General features: G+C 41.4%; 1 protein-coding gene across 5 annotated transcripts; it reads left to right on the top strand.

The window, feature by feature from the left end:
* The first annotated feature begins 49 nt into the window (after nt 1-49).
* On the top strand, nt 50-23,098 carry nktr (natural killer cell triggering receptor). Of its 5 annotated transcripts, none has more exons than XM_049564556.1 (17): nt 50-189; nt 1,922-2,000; nt 3,809-3,883; nt 5,145-5,252; nt 6,627-6,671; nt 10,198-10,285; nt 11,093-11,122; nt 11,715-11,860; nt 14,092-14,308; nt 14,500-14,676; nt 14,772-14,859; nt 15,189-15,337; nt 15,442-18,096; nt 18,311-18,394; nt 21,110-21,169; nt 21,966-22,067; nt 22,436-23,098. In XM_049564556.1, exons 2-17 carry the CDS (start codon nt 1,943-1,945, stop codon nt 22,503-22,505), a joined length of 4,152 nt encoding a protein of 1,383 aa, XP_049420513.1. In that variant the 5' UTR covers nt 50-189; nt 1,922-1,942; the 3' UTR covers nt 22,506-23,098. The 5 variants fall into 5 exon arrangements, with proteins under 5 accessions (XP_049420513.1, XP_049420512.1, XP_049420514.1 ...); XM_049564555.1 differs by having other exon boundaries at nt 15,418-18,096; XM_049564557.1 differs by lacking the exons at nt 50-189; nt 1,922-2,000; nt 3,809-3,883 and adding an exon at nt 6,964-6,987 and having other exon boundaries at nt 5,185-5,252; nt 15,418-18,096.
* Nucleotides 23,099-24,789: the final 1,691 nt, after the last annotated feature.

Genomic DNA, 24,789 nt, shown 5'->3' with positions numbered 1-24,789 from the left:
GAGCTAACTTGAAATCTTCTTCCGGATACAACAAAACCACAACAAATCTTCTACGGAAGGCGGGAGGGACAAAAAACACTGTTTACCAGGAGTTTGTGCTACGCGTAAGGACAGAGAAGTGAAGTTAGCGTATGCTAATTGTCGACCCGGCAGTGACTAGCTAATTGTCTGGCTAGCTACTGTACTAAGGTTAGTAACGCTGTGTTATTTGCACATTTGGGTAACCTTTATGTTTTATTTTCGTTACGTTAAATGTGAATGGTAATTGCGGCTGGGAGAAACTAACGGAAGCTGGCTAACTTTAGCTAACTTCAGCTAGCTACCAGCGTTAGCCGTTAGCTCAACCATTTTGGAAGCGCTAAAGGTTGTGATAACGTTAGTCGTTGTTAGCTAAGTAGCGCATCAATATTTGTTGATCTGCTGTTGAAACATGGCTCCATTGTGGACATTGGTGGTCTATGTTAACAGATAAATGGCGAGTCTGTTCCTGGTCTGGATCGACAATATTTGTGGTGCATTATATTATGATTGCCTTAAATAATGTATCAGCCACTGTGTTTCCATTACTTGTAGGACATGAAGCTCATATTACAGCTTATGTGATGCAACTTAATACTTGAAAAGACTTGCACAGTTGAGACTGTTGTTGATTATTGCTGTCTAGATTTAGCAGGGAAGTTTTACAATCTGACAATACCATTCCCAGCACATGAAACACATTCATGGCTTGAAACATGATATGACTGTGGCTATTTATATCGTGGATTCCTGTCAACATTTTCATTGGTTTGACTTGTGAATGCAGTATGATATAGCTCCACTCTTGCAGTTTCTTTTTGATTATTAGATGCAAAGTAACATACTCTTCTGTTTATTAATTTGCTTGACATTAAAGTCTGCTCACACACTCAACAAATTAAGCTGAAGTATAGTCTTCTTTCTAACTGTACTCCAGGACTCGCTTGGTACATGAAAGCCACATCTCTTTCCTTGTGGTTTGCAACTATCAGTAGCCTGAAATTAGCAGAATAATGCTTGCTCGTGTCCCCCTTATTACACCGCTGCCCCCACAACACACATTAACACCATGTGAAGTGATAATTATGACCTGTCTGCAGAGTGACTCAGCATTTTCTCAACAATATGTAGCCTGTTTCATGCAAATTACGAGAACATTAAGCTTTTAATAAATCCAGACATTGCTGACAGATTATTGGACGCTCTGCTTTCTTGCAGTCTTGCACTTTGCCAACAAAGCAACGTCTGGCAAGGCAGACGTGTTAGTTTTAATATGTGATTTGCACACACAAGCTGCTACCACACTGAATACTGGTTTGTAGTTTTATGTAACATCAACTCATTGTCTCTTTGTGCAACACGAGAGGAGCACTGACATTGAACAGGTTGAGGCAGGGTTTTGGTGTCATGATTTCCCAATCATTTGACAGTGGCAAACATTATAAGGTAATGTTATTGTTGTTTGCTTGTTGCTGTGACTACTTGTTCACATAATCAAACCAAAAAGCAACTGAACCACCTTGAAGATGAATTCAAATCTGCTCCCACGGGCTCAGTAGTAGCAGCAGTTTTTGACCCTTCACTGTCACAGTGATATCCATGTTGACAGTCGATTCAGAGTTAAAATATACAGTGAGGAAGTTGTGCTGTGCTCAGCTCGGATTTGCATAGCAGCACATTTCCCCATAGACTTCTCTCTCACTCCCCTCCCATCGTTCTCTCTCCTCCTCTTTCTGTTTCTATCCTCCCTCGATGTCTTCTCGTCTCCTTACGTTGTTTTCCAACACTTCCAAATATGCCGTACTTTGTTGGTGTACACTTCAGAAGCTTGCCACATCTTTAAGTGAAGGGAACCTTATTATTTTTCCTGCTTAGCTTTTTTTGCACTCTTTCTGCATTTTAGGTCACCCGGACTTTGATCACAATGGGGGTGAAAGACCGCCCTCAGTGTTACTTTGATGTGGAGCTCAACCGGGAGCCAGGTAAGAGAATTTCAAATCACTTCACAGGTAGGAGAATTAGTTGGACACTTAGAAAGTCTCAGATCACTTTTATGGCCAGTTACTTTGAACTGACATCAGTAAAGATGTTTAAAGTGTGTGTTTTAGTAGTATTGGAGCTTTTGCATGATATATTTCCATTTGGTTGTACAAAATGAAAGTGAAAGACCCAGTGACACACCAGTTTTCTGTACTGAATAAATGTATTGCAGTCAAGGTCTGAGAAGTTATTAGCATAATGCACATTTGAAGCAGGAACTATGTGCAGCTGATGTCAATGTGAAGACCAGTTTAGTGGCTTTAGGCTAAATAGTTGTAATTAACTTATGTTTGGAAAGGGAGTGACAGCAACTCCCCATTGGGCTCATAAGAATAGTTTCAGAATTGCTCCTAGCTATGAAAAAGTTTCTATAGGGTCTGAGCTTCACCACAGGATCCGTCTAATTGTTAGAAGCCAATTAAAAGTGTGCAGTGTGGTAACATTTGGGCTTCTTGTAACTCTTAATTGCATCCTTATCCTATTTCATTGTTTTTTGTAAGTGCGCATGGCAAAAAGAGAGTGGTACAATGTTTGCACTCAGAAGATGATGTGAAGTATGCTTAGTTAACAGTGTTATTGGGTTGAATAGTGTGCAATATATGAGAACATATAGGAACAGGACATCAAGTTGGTAGTGGACCAGGCAAGACCTAAGTAACAAGGAAATTACCTTTTACTAAACCCCGCCCCTTTGTGACAAGCTGTTGTAGTAAGCATGGAGCCCACACTGTAACTAACTGCACTCCCTGAAGAAATATTATCATATTTGTGGAAAAATTAGATAGTGATTCTAGAGAGAAGCAGACAGAGGGGTCTACAGTCTGTGTTTGAAGGATATATCCAGGATGTCAAACTGACTCAGCAGCAACAACAGGTTAAAAAGACAAAGATAGAAGCGAAAGCCGAACTATAGGCTACAGATCACAGTGTAAAAGTGAACCACCACATCACTGCTGATCGCCACAGAAGACAATGAATATAAAGGGAAACTTTGCTGATATTGAACTAGCTGTGTGGCATCACAGTGTGTGCAGATGAACGGTGTTTGGCTTCGCATTCGTGCCACTGCCAGCACCTGCACCTCCACCGCCAGATGGGCAGGGATCTCAGGGGCAAGTCAAACAACGTTCATCTGCGCACACTGTGATGACACACAGCTGGTTGAATATCAGCAAAGTTTCCCTGCTTCCCTTCACTGGTTCCTGTACAGCAGGGCCGGTCTTTGTTTCACTATTATAATCATTAAAAAGCAAAAGCAGCATGTGTATACATTCAGTAGGCTATATCTTCAGTAGCTAGCTAGCTAACCCTACACGTTTCAGGGTTTGGTTTTGGTTTTGGAACAGGGAGGAAATGTGTATCTTTTTCCAACCTCTCCAGGCAACGAGTATCATTAATACACGACGTGCCCCAGGCACAACATTTAGCTCCAGATCCACCAGCCTGAAAATGAAGGAAATCTGAAATGATTGCATTAGAGTCAATGGAGCACAGCTGTGTCTGCGTACGGGGTCAGTTCACCTGCCATATTTGTAATCTCAAAAGAACCATATTCAAGTTTTCCCTTTTGTTAGTATTTCGGGTCTTCACAATAAAGAAAGTGGAACATGAGGTAAAACTGGGATACCTTGCAGACTAAGCGGCCTAGGAACTTGTTCATGTTAAAATGGCCACTGTAACTATATAAATATACTATATATTTGAACTAAGTGAGCTAATATATTTTTCTCTCTTTTTCTCTGTTTTACAGTTGGGCGAATAGTCTTTCAACTTTTTTCAGATGTTTGTCCCAAGACAAGCAAAAACTTCCTCTGTTTGTGCACTGGTGAGTAATATTCACCCAAGGGCATGTTTTACTCATTATTATGCTTGTGCAACATTTCCTGCTTTGTATAACCAAATATTTGTGTTTCAAAAAGCCAGAAAAAGAAAAGGAACCTGTTTGAGAGCGTAACCTGAAACCGCTCTGTTTGCATATCCCAGAAGTACCGCTGATAACTGCATAGCATAACAGTTGTGTTGTTGATATCCCCAATAAAAAGAGAGACATTGGGGGATTTACTGGTGGCTCAATTGGCCAGGGTACATGCTGACTTTGTCATAAAAATAAACATAATAAGCAGATGAATAAATAATGAATAAGAGCCACATTTCCACACGACACACCCCTCTTTGGTCATCTGATATTTTTAGGAAAGGAGCTATGGCTGTAGTATAAATTGTCCAGTGACAGATGGAGTGACTGGATGCATAGAGGGGTCCTGGTCGGCCTCCCTAGATATTTCATCCCACCAAGTAGAACACAGTGTACTGTCGTGGCGGCGGTCTGCCTGGAGATAGCCATAAATCTGCAAACAGACTGCAGATCGATCCTCCCTCTCATTTTTCACCCCACCTGGCCAACGGGAATGTGATGCTGGCAAGGGCAGACACGGGAGACGGCTGGTTAGACTGTTCCTTTTCCTGGATACGCAGACACAACATAGCACAGTGATGTACACAGCTCAGCAGGGCAGTCTGCTGTGGCTTTCTCAAAGTTTCTAATGTGTCCTTTTAGGAGGGGATCGGCTCACACCATAGGAAACCAAACCCTTGGAACAATGCTGAAGTCGGTGAAGCAAAATACTAGAAGATTAGCAACCTAAGCTGAACAGCCAGCCCTCTGTCCTCTGAAAGCACTCTTAAACACATCAACACATCTAATGAAAACGCTGCATACACATCTGCTTTCACCCTAGGGGAAGGGGAATCCAGGGTGTAATGGCTTTGAGCCCATAGTCTGTCCCCTGCTGGTATCACGCCAGGGGAAGATTCCCTAATGAATTTTGCCATCCTGTATTAACAACAGGATGCCTGAACAGAGGCATCCAGACTGCTGAAACCCTCATTCCCCAAACTGTGTTTTTATTCCCTTGTTAAGAATAAAACCCCATGTGGCAACATTGAAGACAAACATTTCTTCACATCTAAAAGCATCTGGTATACGGAAAAGCACTTCATATAGTCACAGTATGGTATATAGTTGTAGTAATCTGTTGAATGTTTTGTGTTGGATGAGAGCTCAGGTAACATTTATGTCATTACAGGTGAAAAGGGAACTGGCAAAGTCACAGGGAAAAAGCTGTGCTACAAAGGCTCCACATTTCACAGAGTTGTAAAGAACTTTATGGTCCAGGGTGGCGACTTCACCGAAGGTAATAACGTCGAACGTACAACCTCAGTTACTTTTAAAAGTGTGTGTTTAATCAGATTGTCTGGATGAAGTCACAGTGCTGGTTTTATTTTTATGGAAAATCCAGTGAAAGCAACAGAGCTGCTGAGGAAAAAAGATGTTTTGTTTCGTTAAGGAAGAATTAAATGCTCTCTCAGGGTGCTTTTACACCTGTAGGTCGGTTCATGGGGTCAGGACCACTGTTGCATTTTAGTTCTGGTCCAGTTCCTGTTCATTCTGACTTTTTACAAATGAACAGAGGAGTAATCGTGACGTACTATGGACTGACAGGTAACTCGGTGATTGGGCAGTTTTGGCAGTTGTCATCCTGCAACATCAGGAAATCATGGGTAAATCAAGTTCTGGCGACTGGCAGGTAACTCGTTGATTGATCCTACAACATCAGGACCCACTTGGAGGAATAAAGTTCTAGTGACTGACAGTTTGTGCAGAACTTCAATACTCCTGATGTGTATATCTATGTTCTTTGGCGTCACAAAAAGCTTCATGAAGAAATAACTGATTATAAGCATCATTAATAGCTATTTTTAGATTGCAAATCGTGGGTCACAGATAATGACTAACAGTTAGAGACAGGACGAAAATAAGGCGTACAGTAAAGGCTTGGGGCTTATTGCTGTGGCATTGCTGTCACATACTTTGTATAGGACTTACCACAGCAATCCATAGGACTTAGTGGCATTTAGTGGTGACGACTGCAGACTGCAACCAGCTGAAACATCTCGTTATGTGCCATGTCTGAACTCCGAGAATTCCTTTGGTGTTAAATGTTCAGGAGCTTTTTACAGGGAGCTGAATTATCCGCAGAGGTCTCTTCCTCTTCTAAATGGACTTGGTGATTTAAATGGGTAAAAACATTGGATAAAGCAGTTTCACGTTAAAAAAATGTGCGTTTTAGCTATAGTGGCCGATGCAGAAACACCTTTTACAGATCAATTATAAGATCCCAGATAGATCTCACAGTCAGCTGATGGATTTATTACTATCAGTAGTGAGTTTGTTTTAACCCAACTGAACAGGTTAGATGTGAGAGCACCCTAAGGTACAAAATATATTCCATTAATGGTGATGCTTTGAATTGTTTGCCAGCGAACAGTGAGTTACAGTAACAACAAAAACTGATGTAAACAGACACTATTCGTCTCCTCAAAGTGCCAATATGTTTATGGCAGGAATCCAGGTGACCACACTGTTTCCTGAAAGTGGCAGCCACTCAAAAAATGTGTCCTACAAACACACATTAATCACTATCTTAGTCCAAAACGGTTATGAGACAGCACTTTTTCTGTAAAGTTTTGTATTTAGCTTAGTTATTTAATTGTGTTAATCTTTGCAGGAAATGGAAGAGGAGGAGAGTCCATATATGGTGGCTACTTTGAAGGTAATGGAAATGTCAAATTATCTAATAAACAGTGTTGAGGTCTCATGAATGTTGATCTAAATGCAGCGTAGCTACTTTTGCATGAGCATAATGTTGCATGTGACTACTGAGGTAATAGTGGGTTTCTTGTATGTATGACTCGGTTGACCTTCACTTTTCCATTGTGTAGTGCTGTCTTCTATTTAGTAACAGTAGTGGGCTTTATTAAATCAGCATGGAGAGTAGGTATTCTCTTTAACTGAAAGCTACAATCTTCCTGCCTAAAATTTTCAAAATATTCTTTTATTTATAGAGTGGTCTTTTGCAAAATGAGAAGGTAAGAGATGTACACAGCTCAGTAACACCATGTCAACATTGTCCCCACCACCTTCCTCTGTCAGTCAGAGCAGTGCAAATGTTTGCAATGGTGCAGATGCAAATTTGTACTGAAGGGATGTTGAAAGGATTTTCTATTCAGACAGCTACCACCACTCCTAAAGCCTCGGGCTGCTCAAATTACTTTTTATGTTGCATATGTGATATTTATAGCTACATGACTGCTACGACATGCGGTCGGATATAGGCTGCAGGTTTCTCTGCTAAATATGACGACTCAGAGTACCACAGTGGAAGTAAGATATTAAGCCTTGCAACATGGATATAATATATGTAGATAAAATAAAGATTTAGGCATTGGGATTTACTAATATTTATGACTGGCAGCTTTTATTCCATATGTAGCCCATTAACTATCTGCATTTACTTTTCTGTCCTCCTGTGGATTTTCACAATTATTGAATTGGCTATACCCTACATCACTGTGAACCAAAGTGTTCAATATGTTTGGTTTACTGTGCTATGAAAATCATCTTCAGCAGACGTCAAACTTGCTTTAGACAGGTGCTTCAACATCTAGTTGCCTTGTTTTTGTCCAAATTACATAACTGTCAGACGCTTGTGTGCACAGCTTTTATTTTAAAGCGCTATTTTTCTCTTGGTTGTCTTATGCTTTTTTTTTTTTTTTTGACAGCAGAACTCTTGATACATTAGCCGTTTCCAAAAAGCTACTTGACTCTCTGTGAACCAACAATCATTGAGAATGTAACTTTGATGAGAAGAAAGGGAATAGATGGATATCTGCCTCAAGCAAGTTTCAAGTCTAAGCAAGTTGCCTCCCAAAGCACGCTGAAGGGCAAGTTTGGTATTTTTCAACCTGGACCCTATTTTGCCGTGTTTTTGTGACTAAATGACTCATGAGAACAACAGTTCTTTTTTTTTAACTGGTCCAGTATTGAAGGAGAGCACAGCAGATGGTCGTCGCGAAACGGGCTACAATTTAAGCATTCGGTGCATTTTTGCACCAGCTTACACCCACTAAAAGTGCTTGTTTATGCCACTGACAGGCTTGGATTGTCATTTTAAGTAGGGATGCACCGCAATGAAAATTTGTGGCCGAAGCCGAATAATATTAAACGCTTGGCTGAATACCGAGTACCGAATACCGAATATTGTTGTTTAGCTTTTCATTAGTTTTTGCAGATGAACCCCCTCCAGATTAGTGTTGTCACGGTACCAATTTTGGGACCCACTGTATGATACCAATGAAAATATCATGGTTCTAAGTAGTATCACGATACCACAGCGAAAATGAGGCAGATGTGCCTTTTGTCATTTATAAAAAGATAAATCACTTTTCTATAATACTTCAATGATATTTCAATGGAATAAATTGCTTATTGACTTATTCATACTTCAAAAACAGTATCAATCAGTGATGAACATAGGGGGGATCAAAATAAAATAAATAAATAAAATAAGAATCAACCAGCCACCCTCCTCCCCTGACAGTCCCTTCATAAGTAATGAACAGTCCCTAAAGTGCAGTGAGGTTTGTGGGCCGTGAACGGCTCGTTTCTCCTCTGACACATCACATACCTGTGTTCGGCTGGCTCGGCTGTTCAGGTACTTTTGGGCAGTCGTGACGCCAAGAAGAGGATATTATTGGAGTCGACTTCTCCGTCGCCAGTAAGCCTATGGCCGCTGTATTTGACAGGAATACATTACTGTCTGTGTCTGTGACCCCCGTTCAACCCACAATCGGTGGGATTCGCCTTTCGTTTCTGCTGCTGGTTGAAATCTGTAGGCTGCTCACACAGCGTGCTGAATGATTTAAGCCTATTTTGCTGACTCAAAACTATTTTTAGTCGCAAATGCGAGTGCGGTGACGGGTGGATCGCCACACGTCACGGCACGCTGTTTGATTGCGTTATCAAAACACGCCACTATTATTCGGCCTTGCTTTTAACTTATTCCACCGAATACCGAATGTGTGTTTTTTTGCAATATTTGGCTGAATATATTCGGTTACCGAATATATTCGGTGCATCCCTAATTTTAAGTGTCAACAGCTACTGGAAAGGTTCCCTACAGAGACAGAGACAGAGATATTTGTTGAAGAGTAAGATACTTAATGAACGAGATAGTAGTGTGTTCGACAACCGTCTTTATCATATGATACTCAAGAAAAAACGCAGGTGCTCTTGAAGAAAAAATGAACTTCAGGCACTCATGCGTGGAGCAGAAACAGATGCATTTGAATTTAGTTAAAAAGCCTTTATTTCAAACATGGCTGCTTACATTAAAACACAGACTGGTTTCGATCCTAAGGTCTTCGTCAGGGTGCAAAAGGGTGGACAGGAGTCAAGCAAACATTTTATAAGATCCTTTTTGTTGAATCAGCAATAGCCCCGAATTCCCTATTGCCAAACCTATCAGACTCCATTTAAACAAACTGTAATTTTATCATCATAAAACACAATTTATTCAAAGTTGACAGAAACATACTGAAATTCACAAAAGCCGTCTAGGTTTGTTTTCCAACAATTACCACCCCGGTTTGGTTGAAATAAACCCTTAATTCACCCAGTTATATGTGAAAATATGCTGCCTTTATACATGCTAAAAATGCTGTTTATTTAAATGGAGTCAGAATGTTGTCAGACACTTAGAACAACAATCTGAGTCTGTCAGTGGCAAAAACAAGCACTAGAATTTGACGTAAGTTGACGGTATGAACCTGCCACGAGTGGTTACATTGCAGCATGTTTCGACACTGTAGACTGCAGCCCTCTCGCCCAATACTGGACCACTTTTAAAAATTGTTGTTTCCTTTAGTCACTTATATTGAATAACGTAGTCTAACGAGTCTGGGTTGAAGAAACTGGACTTACCTTTTAAAGTGAATGTAAACCAATACAATATTATTTGAAACCAGGTCAGAATAATGTAAAATATATGTGATTTGTAGGTTGTAGTTAATCATACAAAACCAGTTTGGTACTTCTAAAAAGTATCAGATGTAACAATAAGAACAGCCTTTATAAAACTGTGCCTTTAAGGAAGGACTGGTTGGTGAGGCAATGATTAGGTTTGGTGGATTTAAATGATCCTGTTCCACTTTTGTCCTGTTCTTCCCTGAATATTTCCGCTGTTGTGTAACAGAGAACACGCTCTGAGACTTCGATCCCTCTTTCTCTGCTTCTAACAGATGAGAACTTCACTCTCAAACACGACAGAGCCTTCCTGCTGTCGATGGCCAATCGTGGGAAGGACACCAACGGTTCACAGTTTTTCATGTGAGCAACATTAAGTAAATCAAATCACTCTGCACCTTTTATTAACTATACCATTTAACTGACAGGTCACGTAAATTGTTCATTTGCTTTCTGTCCCTTTTGAAACTGTAGAATTTGTCAACAACCCGTCTCTGTGTGCAGATAGATTTTCAAAGTGCAGAGAAACATGGATTCATTCTTTATTTTACCTACAAATGTGTTACATTTTTTCTCTTGCCGTTTTTGTGTAAAATTTACAGAAACTCTAGCATCCTGCTCTTCCAAGGTAATGTGTCTCCAAGGCTGTGTTTCTCTCTCTCCTGACTGTATTTATCATTCACTAGTTTGTACTTTCAAGTCTTCTCCAGAGTGTTTATTTTGGATATGTTTGGAAAACCATTCACAAATAGCTTGAGGTTATTTGGCTTTGTAAACTTCCTTTATCACTAAAACAGGTTGTCACCACAAGTAAAGAAATGAGTAAACACTTGAAACATAAAAGAGGAAATGTACACTGGCTGTCTTCTTTATATAATTGCCCACACTCTGTTGTTCAGGGTTTTTATTGCCTGCTCCTGGCAGTTTTTAATTCAACAGCCCAAATTATGAGTGTTTTCTAAATTGATTTGCAGACAAATATCATTAAACTGGTGGTCTGACAAATTCTGTACCTGTTTTGAGACTTTTCCTGTGGTACAGTAGCACCGGCACTTTGTTGAAGTTACTATTTATTCTCATTCGTTTTCTCCTCTTTCTCCTTTTCTCATGACCCCACCACTGCTGTTGGTTGACCCTCCCTGGCTTCTTTGCTGGATTTTCGACAAACAGCACAACCAAGATGGCGCCTCATCTCGATGGGTAACATCTCATTTCACTTTGGCATTTGATTCAAATGCAGCTAAATCCTGAGTGGTGCACGATAATATCGGCACATTATTAGTATCGGCAGATAAAGGCTTTAAAATGAAATACCAGCATCGGCCCAAAATGAACATTTGTGCCGATATGACAGACCATAAGATGACGCTATAATTATGTGACTTAATCAAAATAGGTGAAAATTGCCCAGTTTTGAAGCTGTTGTCAGGATTGTGTCAAAGAGAGTATCATCCAAGACTCTTAGTTTGCTTAGTAAATGTATACATTTTGAAAATTCAGTCATTTCAATACAGGAGAGACTTGATGTTCTCTGCACTAAGGTGGAAAAAAATATGAGCATATATCAGCATTGGCAGTCAGCCAAAATGAGTTGGAAAATATCATCAAAAATCCAAATATCTTGTGTCCCTTGTATATGAGATCACCTTTTTCCTGAGCCCCGTCCACTTGAAGCCAGTGAAAAGAGCCCAGAGAAAACAATACAGGAATCTCTCTTCTGAAATAAAACGGTTCTAACTAAGGCTTTTTTGTAGAGTTGTAACAGGCATCGATCTTATTTGCCTCTGTGCAGAGTCCATGTCGTCTTCGGTGTGGTCATCTCCGGCTTTGAGGTGATAAAGAAGATCGAGGGGTTAAAGACTGATTCAGCCAGCAGACCTTACGCTGATGTAAGAGTGATGGACTGCGGACAACTCATCACCAAGTCCGCTAATGATGGTAAGTTTTGTAAAGTGACCTATGTCGTCTTTTTTTTATTCTGTATATATTTTTATTGTTAACAAATCCAGTGAAAAGGCAGAAATCAGTCTTCTCTATTCTGCGATTTGCACTCAGTCCCCAGCTCACTCTTACTAAATACATAAAACTCAATAAATGGGTCACAAAAAATAATGTTTAATTTTAACAAAAGGCTCAGTAATTTCTACTTAATTCCTTAAAACAGCTGGTCACAGCAGTTTTTAGTAAACACCACTTAAGCAGGAGTACATGGGGACTATTTTCAGCCACTAATTAAAACAGTGCATCTCATTTATGTGTTTTTAATCGTTTTTGGACAACAATGGAGCTCAGAGGAATAAACTACATCAGGCTCTGGATACATAAGCAGCACTTGTTCATCAGTGTGTTGTTGGTTTTGGTCTTTTCATGGGATTTTTTTTTGACAGAAACAGACTTGGCCTTTTAATTTTGACCCGCAGCTGATATAAACATCTCCAGTTCAAGTCTTTGTAGATTTGATATATTGCCGACCAGTTAGTGTAATAGGAGTATAATCTTTGGTGTATGTAACAACTTTTGCTAACCCTAACCCTAACCAGAAATGAGACAAGAATTCACTAGCTAGCCCACCCCGTAGACCTTCTGCCTCACTCTCCACCATGATAGACAACTTCGCCAAGAGGGGACTGGGCAGCACCTCCGGAGACAGACATTCAGTCAGCAGCTATAGCAGCTCAAGTTCAGCCAGTGTGTAAACCCAAGTGCTTGTGTTACAGTTGGCAGGTGTCCTACAGCAGCACTGGGCAAGGTTCCTACGGTCATGGAAAACCTGGAAAGGTCATGGAATATCATTTTCACATTTTTCATGCCTGGAAGAGTCATGGAATTAGTAAAAATCATTCAAAGTCTTAGAAAAGTCAGGGAATTATGTTGCATGGAAGTGTTACAGTAACACAACAGCAAATCTATTTTCTTTAGCTGTCAACATAACTTTAGTTTTACTATGTATTGATGTGTGACATTTTGTTTACCACCACACATGCTTCTTTATTTTCTTCCTGTAATCCATCTCTCCTTCCATTTATGCCAGCTAGCTGAAATAGAGTTTGAATCTGATATGTTTGAAAAACACCAGGCAAGTGGGGCAAGGAAAAAAGAAGTCTTGATTATGGGAAAGTCATGGAAAGGTTTTGAAGTTTTATCCATGAAAAAGTGTGGGAACCTTGATTTGGTCTAACCTGTGTAACAGCAGCAACAGAAAGTTTGCTGATCCAGGGGGTAGTCGGAGCAGTCTAGGATCACACAGCCGGCGCTGGCTGTATTCAAGTTGCTACAGCAGCCCACTGACTGTCAGTCTTCAGAGCTGCTGCCCGCTTTTGCCGATATTGACGTGTTTTATTTCCTTTATTGTCAAACTCTTTTAGACTCTCTTTTTGTTAAGTCCATATTTCTTTTTTGGGTTGTTTTGCAGTGTCAGTAGTTGTTGCCAATGCTGTACATCAACTTTCATTGCAAGATTTCCCGCCATTAAATCAGACTGTCACTATAGAGATGTGCATGCATAGCTGCATTTGTACAACAGCCAATAAAAATCCCTTCTCTCTGAAATGACCTGTGATTGGCCAAAGTCTTCTGCCACGGGCTAGATATCCTAACGCTTGTAAACAGAACCAAAAGGAGGTGCAGAAGTCTAATGTTCTCTCAGACCACTTGAATTACAATATGCGCAAAGGTTAATATGGGATTTTTGCCCAATGATGCCAGAATAAAACTGCCTACCCCACCTTTAGTACAAAGGCTTATAATAGATATTATCCATTATTATTTTAGTGATGTGTACATAAGCTTACACCTTTTTGTTTTCTCTTTGGTCTCCTGTGGGAAATAACGTGTGTTGCCTGTGTTTGTAACTGGGTCATATTTTGTGCTCATTCTGTAAGAGGTTGGCATTTTGATGCCAGCATTTTCCCCCCACTGGCATTAGCTATGAGGCGTGTAACCTGATCTTCAGTTTAATGAGGATCAGCGAGGTGATCTCTGTGAAGTTCAGTTGGCATCTGCCCACCTGACTCTGCCAGGCCTGCTCTCAGCATACCGACAAGAATTAAACAAAGCCATAGTTGTTGTAGTGTTACACCACCCTGAAAATGACTCCTGGCATTTGAACATTTCTTCTTCCTTACTTTTTTAATGGAATGACATACATGCCATTATGTTTCTTGCTTTAGTACTTGAAGGCAAGAGGAAAAGAACCTCCCATTCTGCTGACTCGTCCCTCAATTCCCATGACTCATCCTCTGAGTTCTCCTCATCAGTGGGATCTGAAAGTGAATCAGATGAAAAGCACAAACATCGCAGGCACAAGGGACATTCAAAAAGTAAACGGCCTAAAAAGAAAAGTAGGGAATCAAAGAAGGAGAACATTGACGTTCCCCCCAAGCAAAGGTAGTTTTTTTTTCCACATCTTTGCATTCTTATATAAATATTCACATGAACCTCAGATGATTTCATCTGATCCATATATCGAAGTATAAATAGACAAACTGGCATTATTCACTGTCAGCTTTAAGAGCTAAGAGACAGGTTGGTTCTTTGCATGACAAAGTATTGTTCTGCATATTGTCGTGTTGTTGAAGCTCTCGCAGTCCTGTGGAAAGAGAGGTGCTGGAGGGAGACAATGAAGTGGAGGGAGAGAAGGAGCAGAGTGGGAAGAGAGAGAAGCCTGTAGTCCGACCGGAGGAAATCCCACCGGTACCAGAGAACCGCTTCCTGCTGCGACGGGACATGCCATCTCAGGAAGATAAAACAGTGATGTCAGTTTTTTAAAATATATTTCAGCTTTTACATTGAACAGTATACATCTTGGTAATTATCGTAGGTGTTTACTTTGAAATGTGATCTTTTTCAGAGTTGAGAAAGAAGAAACATCTCTGTCAGCTGACCAGAAACCAGCTGTCTCCAAGTCTGGACGAAAGATCAAAGGCAGAGGAACAATGGTATGCTGACCTCAACTACGATCAGAGATTTGTCTCTTCTGATTTGAGTAACCGGGTCGTGATTTCTGGAAAGAGACATTGCTGTTGAGTTTTTCAGATGTATTTTTTGGTGCTTTGATCACCACAAGCCGAATGCCACATAGTTCCATTATATTCAAAAAAAGGCAGACAATATTTCTAATACTCGGCAACTCACACCATGATGTAGGATGTAGGATGTAGGATGTAGTTTTGATTTTAGGGTGAACTGTCCCTTTAAGAGTCATAAAGAGTTTTGATGTATTCTGCATGCAGTTTTAGGTATCAATGTATTGTCACTTTTTTTGCAGAGATATCACACCCCCACAAGGTCTAAATCGCGTTCTGCATCTGTGGAAGAACGTGGTAGCAGTGAAACTCCACCACACTGGAAAGAAGAAATGAAGAGAACTAAAGTTTATCAACCACCGAGCATCGAGAGATGGAGCAAAGGAGACAAGTAGGACTTCATATTTTACTTTTTAACTTAGAACACTATTTTTTTCTTTGTTTTTCTTCATGCGTCTTTTGACTTAACAGATTGAATGACCATTCCTCAAGCAGATGGGACGACAGAAGTGACTCTGCATGGTCCCGGTCGGCAGAACATTCCTCAGACCGCAGCTCTGAGAGGTCCAGTGTGCACCGCCAACAGAAGAAGGAGAAGAAGAAAGCCAAACACAAGAAGAAGGCCAAGAAACAGAAACGTAGCAAGAAGAAAAGCTCCAAGAATAAACCTCAAGAGACTCTCCCGTCAGAGGGTGAAAGATCATTGTCTTCAGAAAGAAGGTCTAGAAGATCCCGGTCTCCATCCTGCTCCTCTTCAAATCAGCATAATTCGTCAAGTCGGAGAAGACGGCGGTCCTCGCTGTCTTTAAGAGACTCACGGTCCTACTCTAGATCCTACACATCTAGTCAGTCCAGATCTAGAGGGAGGTCTAGGTCATATTCAAGATCCAGAAGCCCATCTAGGTCCAGAAGTCGGTCTTTGTCTAGATCCAGATCACAGTCCTATTCTCAATCTCGGTCTAGATCCAGGTCAAGATCAAGATCCAGGTACAGATCTAGGTCTTTGTCTTCATCCAGAAGGAGGAGCTCTTCCAGATCTCAGAGAAAGAGGAAAGCCAGTAAGCCTAAAGCAGACACCAGGATGCCCGAGAAGCTTCAAGAGAGCAAAGTCACACCTGTCTCCAGACTCCCGAATGTCCCAGCTCCTGAAAGTGTCCCCGTGATCCCAATGAGCGACAGTCCCCCACCCTCCCGCTGGAAACCCGGTCAAAAGCCCTGGAAGCCCTCTTACATCCAAATTCAGGAGATTAAAGCTAAAGTAGCTTCCAACTCCTCAACCGGACAAATGGTTGCTGCTGTTACAGAAAAAAGTCAGACTTCCGTTACGCCAAAGTGTCTGTCAGCTGACTCTGAAAGCCACAAACCTGCAGGGCGGTCACGTAGCAGGTCCTCCAGGAGCAAATCCTACAGCCGCTCATACAGTCGTTCACGGAGCAGAAGTTATAGTAGGTCCAGGTCCAGATCGCCTCGTCAGTATAACAGCAGGTCATCATCCTACAGTAGATCAGACTCTGACAACTCCCAGAAAACACGCAGCAACAAGAAGAATTCATTAGACAAGGAATGGAAAGAGTACTACAGCTCTCTGAAGAGGATAAAAGATTCAGATAAGTACGTTTCACTCACCAGTAGTCAAGATGCTCAGTCAGAAACAGAGAAGATGGCAGGCTGTGAGCGTAGTCCTGATATCAGTGTCCCGAGTAGAGGTGGCTCTTTGGAGAAAAGAAAAGAGAAAGGCAGCTCAATGCCGGCAGAGAGCTTTAATAGCAGGTCTGAGTGGGATAGTGACAGTGATAAAGTGAGCCAAAGCAACAGTCCTGCCCTGTCAAAAAAGCAGAAACAAGCCATTCAGTCCGGTGAATTTCCTGACAAGAAGTTGTCTGCATTTACTGGGTGGAATTCAGAAAGTGATTCTGAAAATATAACCACCAGGACAATGGCAATATCCGAAAAAGAGGAAGGTGAGGCTAGTTCAGAATCAGACAATGAGACTTCCAGAAAGGCGTCGGAGGCAGTGGCTGAACTGGAACAGAAGATTGCTGCTGTCACTGCCACTGCTGCTGCTTCTGGTCAGCCAGAGGAAAGTGCTGAGAAGGCTTCAGAGCCCGAGAAGCACAAGAGCAAGAAGAAGGCCAAACGTAAGCATAAACACAAGAGAAGAAGTGAGAACAAAAGTGGTTCCCATCACAGTAAGGAGAAAGGAAAGAGATCGAAGAGGAAACATCAGAAGCTCAAAGAGACTTTTCACTGGCAGCCTCCTTTGGAGTTTGGAGAGGAGGAAGATGAGGATGAATCAAAACGAGAGAAGCACAGTCCTAGTAGAATTGTCAAAGAAAAGCCTGGTGGAGGCAGTATGAATGAAAATATACCGTCTTTAAACAAGAATCCTGTAAAAGAAAAAGACAGGCCGCCACAGAGAGCAAAAGAATGTATCAACAAGAATCCAAAACATTCTGAACCCCAGCTTCAGTCATCTGACAGGAACGATGCTAACGTACCCAGTGTCAAAGAGCAAGAGTCATTAGATGATATGGACATTTGTACCCCAGAGCATGAAGCTGAAATAGTAGAACCTCCAGTTACAGAGGATTTTCATAATAAAGCCCCTGAATTAACTCTAAAATCTACCTCAAAGTCTACAGATTCGTCAAGCACAGATCAAGCTTTACCTCATAGCAAAGAACAGCCTTCTGTTACCTCCACAACAACAGCTGGTGGACTGCAAGATGAAGCAACCACTGGCAAACCCACTGGCACTGTAATTAATTTCAAATGGAGGCCTTTGAAAGGAATGTCAGCTCTACAGAATGTGAACATGCCACCTGTTGCCACGAAAAACATCCAACTTCAAGACAACCAGACGCCCAACACGCAGGGAGTGAGAATGGAGATAAAAAGCAAAAGCCGGGTCCGACCAGGATCTCTATTCGATGAGGTTCGTAAGACCGCACGGCTCAACCAGAGGCCGAGGAACCAGGAGAGCTCCAGCGAGGAGCGATCCCCCTCTGTGGGGAATACACGGGGAACTTCACACACACGGTCCCCGAAGAAGTCGCGCTCTGTTTCCAGTCACCGGTCCCACTCTAGAGGCTATTCCCACTCCTACAGCAGGTCCAGGAGTCGATCCCGCAGCTCCAGCTACTCCTCCAGGTAAGACAAAAGGCACTTTGATGAAATGAAGAGCGTGAGGGCATCATCAGTAAATCTTCATAAATGCTGGAGAGGCTTCTCGGACAAGATTGTTGTAAAGTGATAAACTTGATGGATGTGAAACATTTAGTCTGGAAGCTTCTGGGTCTGTAGTACAGACCTTTTGTTCTAGCTAGGATCAAATGTAATTTATAACGCCACGTAATTCTTTTAGGAGCCGCAGCAGGAGTCGGAGGAGACGTGGAAGAGGACGGTCGCGCTCTCGTAGCAGCACATATCGAAGTTACAGGAGTCACAGGTATAAACTGTAACACCGATTTAATAATCTGCTGTAACACCTGATGGGTCCCAGTGACAAAGTGTTTCTAGCTAAAATTAGTGGAAACCACAGAGTGAAAATATCTTGGAGCTTGGGAGGTTCAGTATCATGCTCTTTATTTTACATTTCAGCCATGTAGACTCCAAAAGGAATGCTTCACCAACAAAATGATTTTTTATATATTAATTACTCTCCTTGCATTTACCTTAACACAATTCGTGCAGTGTAATCCAAGTCTCATTTATCCAGTCGTATGCTCAGTACTTCCCAGACACTTTGTTTTTGTTTTGGAACTGCAAGTGCTGCTGCGTTCCAAAAATTGGACTTGGTTTGTCTCGGCACAGCTGTCGCACCCTAAAAAAATAGGGGCTCAGGAACGCGTGCGCACAACAACGGCTTCGCTCTGGCGTTTAAGCATGCATGCCATGCGTCTACATTGAAAACAATGAATTATGAATGCAAAAAACGCGGCATGTGTACGGCCCTTACTGTTTGAAACACTTTCATATATGAGTAGTGTGCTGGGGCAGACACGTGCGTTTCTCATTCTGATCTCTCTGCTCATTCCTTCCATTCAGCAGAGTTGAACTGATGTACTTGCACCAGTGCACTCCTTGCCCGTATGTGAGATGTGTTTATGCAGGGCTTGACGCTAACTTTTTCCCTAAGGAGCACATGTGCTCCTAAGTTGAAAAGTAAGGAGCGCACAAAGAACTTTAGGGGCACAATGTAAATTGATCAAATAATGTGTTTTCCGTAATAAACGTGATGCAAATAGACATTTACAAGCAAAATTATTTAATGAATTTGTATACAAAATGTACAGAAAGGTAAAATCATCAAGTTTTGAGAAAGCATTGCAATTTAATTTTGTCTTTAATGTTATTATCTTATATATATTATCTTTCAATATGATTATCTTATATAATGTTATTACTATCCTAAAACATTCTCCAGGTCCTCTGAAACTCTGCAGGACTTAAGGACTTAAGCCTCTTTCACACAGAGCTTTCGCGGCGCCCACCGCGGGGTAGGGCGTAGAGGACAGGATTTGGGGGAGTACAGGCTCGTTCAGGAGCTACTGCTCCATGGTGACCGCTTCCGGGTCTACTTCAGGCTCTTCTCTGCTATTGGACTCGCAGCGCCGAGGTGTCGTCACAGCGTGTTGTGGTGAAATTAAAAAAATTGCAATTCGAGCGCAGGCTGGCGGCGCGTGCCACTCAGCTCGGCAGCAGAGCGGTGCGCTCTTGCGCCACGGTAGCACATACACAATGAATGGGTTCGTCTGCAGCGGTCTGCGCTTTGCGTGCTCTGTGTGAAAAGGGCTTTGTTTCCACCTTGCCCAGCAGCGGTACCGTAGCGAACAGTCCCTAAAGGCCTCTACACGTGATCAGCTGTAACGTCCGGGTTCCACCGGCTGCAAACATAAGCGTCACGTCAGCGTAGCGTCGCGGCGTATTCATTTGGGCTCCACTGACTGCATATGGAAGTGACACGTAGAGAAACCAGCGGGGTTGTTTACCATTTGCTGAGCCATGAAATGTTAAAGCATTTTCCACCTAAGTTATTACATATATTTGAGTTATCTACAAGTTTACTGTACTGTTTGTCATCTACTCGCTTTCAAATGTCTGCCATGGACATTTACACAATGTCACGGATAAACATGGATAAATGCATGAAAAAAAGTCATCACATATCACCTCTGATAATGGTTTATTCATTTAAAAACACATTGTGCTCGTTTAGCACACTATTTCATGTAGTTTTTATCTGCTGGAGGGTCGCGTAGGGGAGCATAGCGCGACAAAAATAGAAGAGCATCCTAAAATGGAGAGTTGTCACGCGGCAGACGGAGGTTGTCGCACAGCTCCAGTTGCTGGTGGAGCTGCTGTAAGTGATTAACAGGGGGGCGAGCTGCTACGGGACTCGCGCTGCAGACGTGTCGCACCGCTGACGTGCCCTGTGGACCCTGGGCGTTAAACCGCTTTGTGCTGGCTGTCCCATTGTTGGTCTATGGAGAGGGCAGCAACGCCTGACAAAGCGGCACCGCTACCTTTGGCGTCGTGCACGATATTCATTGTGCCGACAGTGGCTTGGAAAACCGCCCATAACCGTGTCACACGGGGAAGAGGGAAGAGGGAAGGCAGCTGGAGTTCTCCAACATTTGTGGTTAGATTATCAAATTTTTTTATATTGACAAAAATATAGGCTGCTTCGGCTGATTTTTTTTTTATGTGCACATGTGCCCCTAAATATTTTTTACAGTTCGCACACACCTATTTTTAGTCGCAAATGCGAGTGAAATGCTCCCACTGTCGAGCCCTGTTATGTATGAGTTGTGTGAGAGTTTGTAAACAGCCATGTCATATTCTTGCTGTTTTTAAATGCGCACCCACCTTTATGTAAATTCATCAAGAATTTTCTCCATTTTTGGATTTTTACTGTGGAGGCACGAGAGAAAAACTGTTTTATTCACAAATTCAATGTAACACAGAGTGAGTAACTGATATACAAATAATCATTCTGTGGGTGTAGTATTCCTTTAAGAACAATAAAAAATATTGTAACTGTTAACTGTAAATCCAACCCTCCCAGGACTTTACACTGTTTTCTTCCATTGTGTATTTTATCGATGATTCTGATTGGTCTTTAAGTATCCTCTAAAAGTCTTTTTTTTCCTCCTCCCATCAGTCGGACGTACAGTAGAAGTAATTCCAGGAGTCGTTCATATACTCGCCGTCGGAGATCCAGGTCTGTAAACTGTTTAATGCACTAACAGACACTCAGACAGTGAAATGTTTAAATGTTCATGTGAGGGGTCACTGAGCTCCCTTAAGATACAAACACAATTAGCATCCACTATGATCAGAATGAAAAACTATGATCTAAATTTATGCTAATCACAGTTGAATTAGGAATCAGGTGTGGACTGCTGCTGTGTTAATTGATAGTTTGAAAGGATACTTATACACCTGCCGGTTCTCACAAATGATTATGGCGTTTTTAGAAACAGTTTATATGATGTCATGCAAATAATTGAGACTGAGTATCACACATCAAGCAGAAAGACACTTTTGTGAGAAGACATTAGAGATAAAAACAAGTAGGTGAATATTCAATTATTCTGTTGACTATTTTGATAAATATTATTTCAAGCAGAGTAAAGATGTGCTTTTCTTTGTTTTGTGTGATAGTGAAATGAATTTCCTCTGGGTATCTCAGATAAAATCAGCTATTAAAAGACACCACCTCGGGCTTTTGGAAATTGTGTTGGACATTGTTTGTGATATTTATAGACCAAAACAAAAATCTATTCATCAAGGAAATAATCAGCAGATTAATGAATAATTTAAATAATCGGTGGTCGCAGCCTTAGAAGACATCAGTCCTATCTTTGGTCATTAATTATCTGCAGTTGCATGAAGCAGGAATAACCGATCAATCTTTTTCACTGTGCACACAGTGTATTTGTAATAAACTCAGTCTGTGTGAATCGGACACCATTCTGGAGATATCCTTAAAACGTCATCTCTGTGTGTTCATGCAGGTCGGACTCCTACGACAGCTATTCCAGTCGGAGTCGGAGTGTGAGCAGGAGACGAGGGCGCAGGCGAAGTGACAGCTACAGGAGCTCGGACCGCCGATCCCGGTAAGACGCTTTTCCCACTGGTGAACACTGTGAGACATCAGCGAGGTGGCAGGTCTCACATCAGCCTTCCTTTTCTCTTTTCCTTCCTGTGGCGAAAGATTAGATTGGGGTTTAACCGTGAGGCTCTGATCAGACAGAGAGCTTTTTAGAGTTTGCAAAATGCGAAGTGCAAAAACATGAGCTACTCAGCAACACAAAATCGGCGAGCAACAAGCTTTACTCATTGAAAACTATTTCAAAAAGCCACCCCAGGCTGCTTAGAGGCGCTTTGTCTGATCAGGGCCTAAGACACATTCCGCCTTCAGCCAAGTGTTTGTATCCAATTCATGCCTGCTACATAAAATGTCGTCATAATCTTTCTTTCGCAGGTCGTACCGCTCCTCCAGCCGCAGTTCTTCCAGGCGCAGAAGTCACAGTCGCAGCAGTCGGTACAGCTGAGGCCTCGGGCAGGCTGTTTGGCCCGAGTCTGTTGAGAGGGAACAAAACCACAAAGTCTGGACACTGTGCGCAAACTATAGTACTAACTGTTATTATTACACATCAGCAACTAAAGCTCCAATACTGTACCGTGTGACAGTCTTTGAGAAAATGAATGTTATCGACATAAATGAACCACTTTACAAGCTCAGACAAAGAAAGCTCTTCTGTTAAAGTCTGTCACAGCTGAGAACAACAGCCTGGAGGCATAACAACGGTTTCTCTGTGATAAATAATGTGAGAAATAAGCTGTATATATTTTATATGACTGTATATTTGTGTATCCATTTTCTACTTCTGTTTTTTCTACACTGAAATGTGTTTGGGAACTTAGCGGGCTTAGGTTGAGGTTATGCCTTAAATTCAGTTTTTGGTTTCTCTGCTGGGGAAAAATAACTTTTATTTTCGCAGTTTGAAGCTGTAATTTGTCTGTTCGATGGGTTTGTTACTGTTTCATGAATGTTCAAAGCTGTACTCAGTAACAAGTATGTCTGATGTCGATTTATTCAAACAGTTAGGACGGTTTACACTTAATAAACCCTACAGCCTCTTAAGCCTCTGTTTCTCCTCACATGCACACACAGTAGGTCATCATACAGAGATGTTGGCTTATGGAGTTGGAGAAAATGTACCTCAACAATGGCGCCATCTACCTTTCAATTCAGAACTGCAGCTTGTGTGAGATTAATCCACTGACCTACTCTACACTATCTTCATCCTGCCTGATTAAAGTCTATTTATTATACTCATGTCAAACTCTATAAATGGACTGACAAAACTGTAATTGTAGTTTGTTCTTATAGAATCATTTTTCCTATTAAATGTCATGTAATTAGAAGAATTAGATTAATGCACAACTATGGTTTCACCTCATTGGAAAAAGAAAAAAGGAAGCAAAGACTTCATTAAATTATTCATCCCACTTACAACTAATTGAAACTTTGGTTCCTTCTTCTCTCATACGTGCGCACACTTTACACTTAACACTTAAAACTGCTGGTGTGTGAGCTCCTGTCTCTCAGGAGCTTTTGTGAGCTGCATGCTACAAACCATCAGACACACATCCTTTTGAATTGCTACAGTGACTGTCCATTTTTCATCTGCGAGCAGGAGCACAGGCACTGAATACATCTGCTCAGGCCTGTTTGGTATGGATGGCTCCCACACAGTTCATACAAGCATGCTGTTTTATTGCAGAATACATCACACGCTGCACACGTGGGTAAAATAAATTGATGCTGACAGGGAGGTTATAAAGTTGGGGTTTTTTTGGTTTTTTTTTTTACATATTTTAGTGTCCAAAATATTTCACAAGTTATTGGGGGACTTTTGTTGAATGCTAAAGTCTGAATTTAACCTAAAAAGAAAAGAAAAAACCTAAAGCAGTAGTTCCTAATGTTAGAAAGACTAATATGATAGATCAAAAGATGATGAATGGTATAAGGGAAAATATATTTTAGTTTCTAATTAAAGGTAGATTTCTTCTTACATTTGTCAGTTTTTTAATTTTTTGTAAAATTCATACTTAAACCTCTTTGCACAGGGGGATCATTAGATAATGGGTCCCTGGGCACAGATATGCAAAAGGCCCCACCACCTCTCCTACAAGACAGATTTTGTAGTGGTTTTGCCTCTTTGAGAGGTAATTTCTTTGTCTTTTTGTAGTTTTGTTTCTATTTGTGGTTGTTTTTGCCACTTCTTGTAGTTGTATTGTCTTTCTTTGCATCTATTTATGGTGACTTTAGGCCCATTTCCACCAAACACTTTCGGTATGGTACCTCTGGAACCAAAAGTAACCCTTCAGACATGGTACCTAGACCCTAGGTTTGTTTAGTGTTTCAACCGCAATCAGTACCCTTAAATGTGGGCGAGGTTGTTGTCACTCACTGTATTTCCTCATTACCAGTGACATAGATGGAAGTCTGCACCTCATTTATTGTCCACAGAACGAGGCTGCACGCCGACATTTTCAGACCAAAATAAAACAGGCTGCAGTGAGAGTCTCTCTCTATGGAATATTTAGAAATAGCAGGTTTGTGCATTTAGTCCTTCTCAGGCAAGCTCAGGGGTTCAGTGTTGTTGGAGCCCTCAGGAACAACACTCTGTGACGCTTTTTTTTTTTTTTTTCTCAGAGTGAGGATTAGAATATATGCAGTTCACATAATCCACTCATTACTAAAAGCACATGTCATCCGAGAAGACAATAAAAGCTAAGGTAATGGTCAAAGTTGTCACATTGAAATTT

Source organism: Epinephelus fuscoguttatus, linkage group LG21, assembly GCF_011397635.1.
Source record: "Epinephelus fuscoguttatus linkage group LG21, E.fuscoguttatus.final_Chr_v1".
Taxonomy (NCBI): Eukaryota; Metazoa; Chordata; class Actinopteri; order Perciformes; family Serranidae; genus Epinephelus; species Epinephelus fuscoguttatus.
Note: the sequence above shows the minus strand (reverse complement) of the source record. Positions and strands in the feature narration are given on the sequence as shown.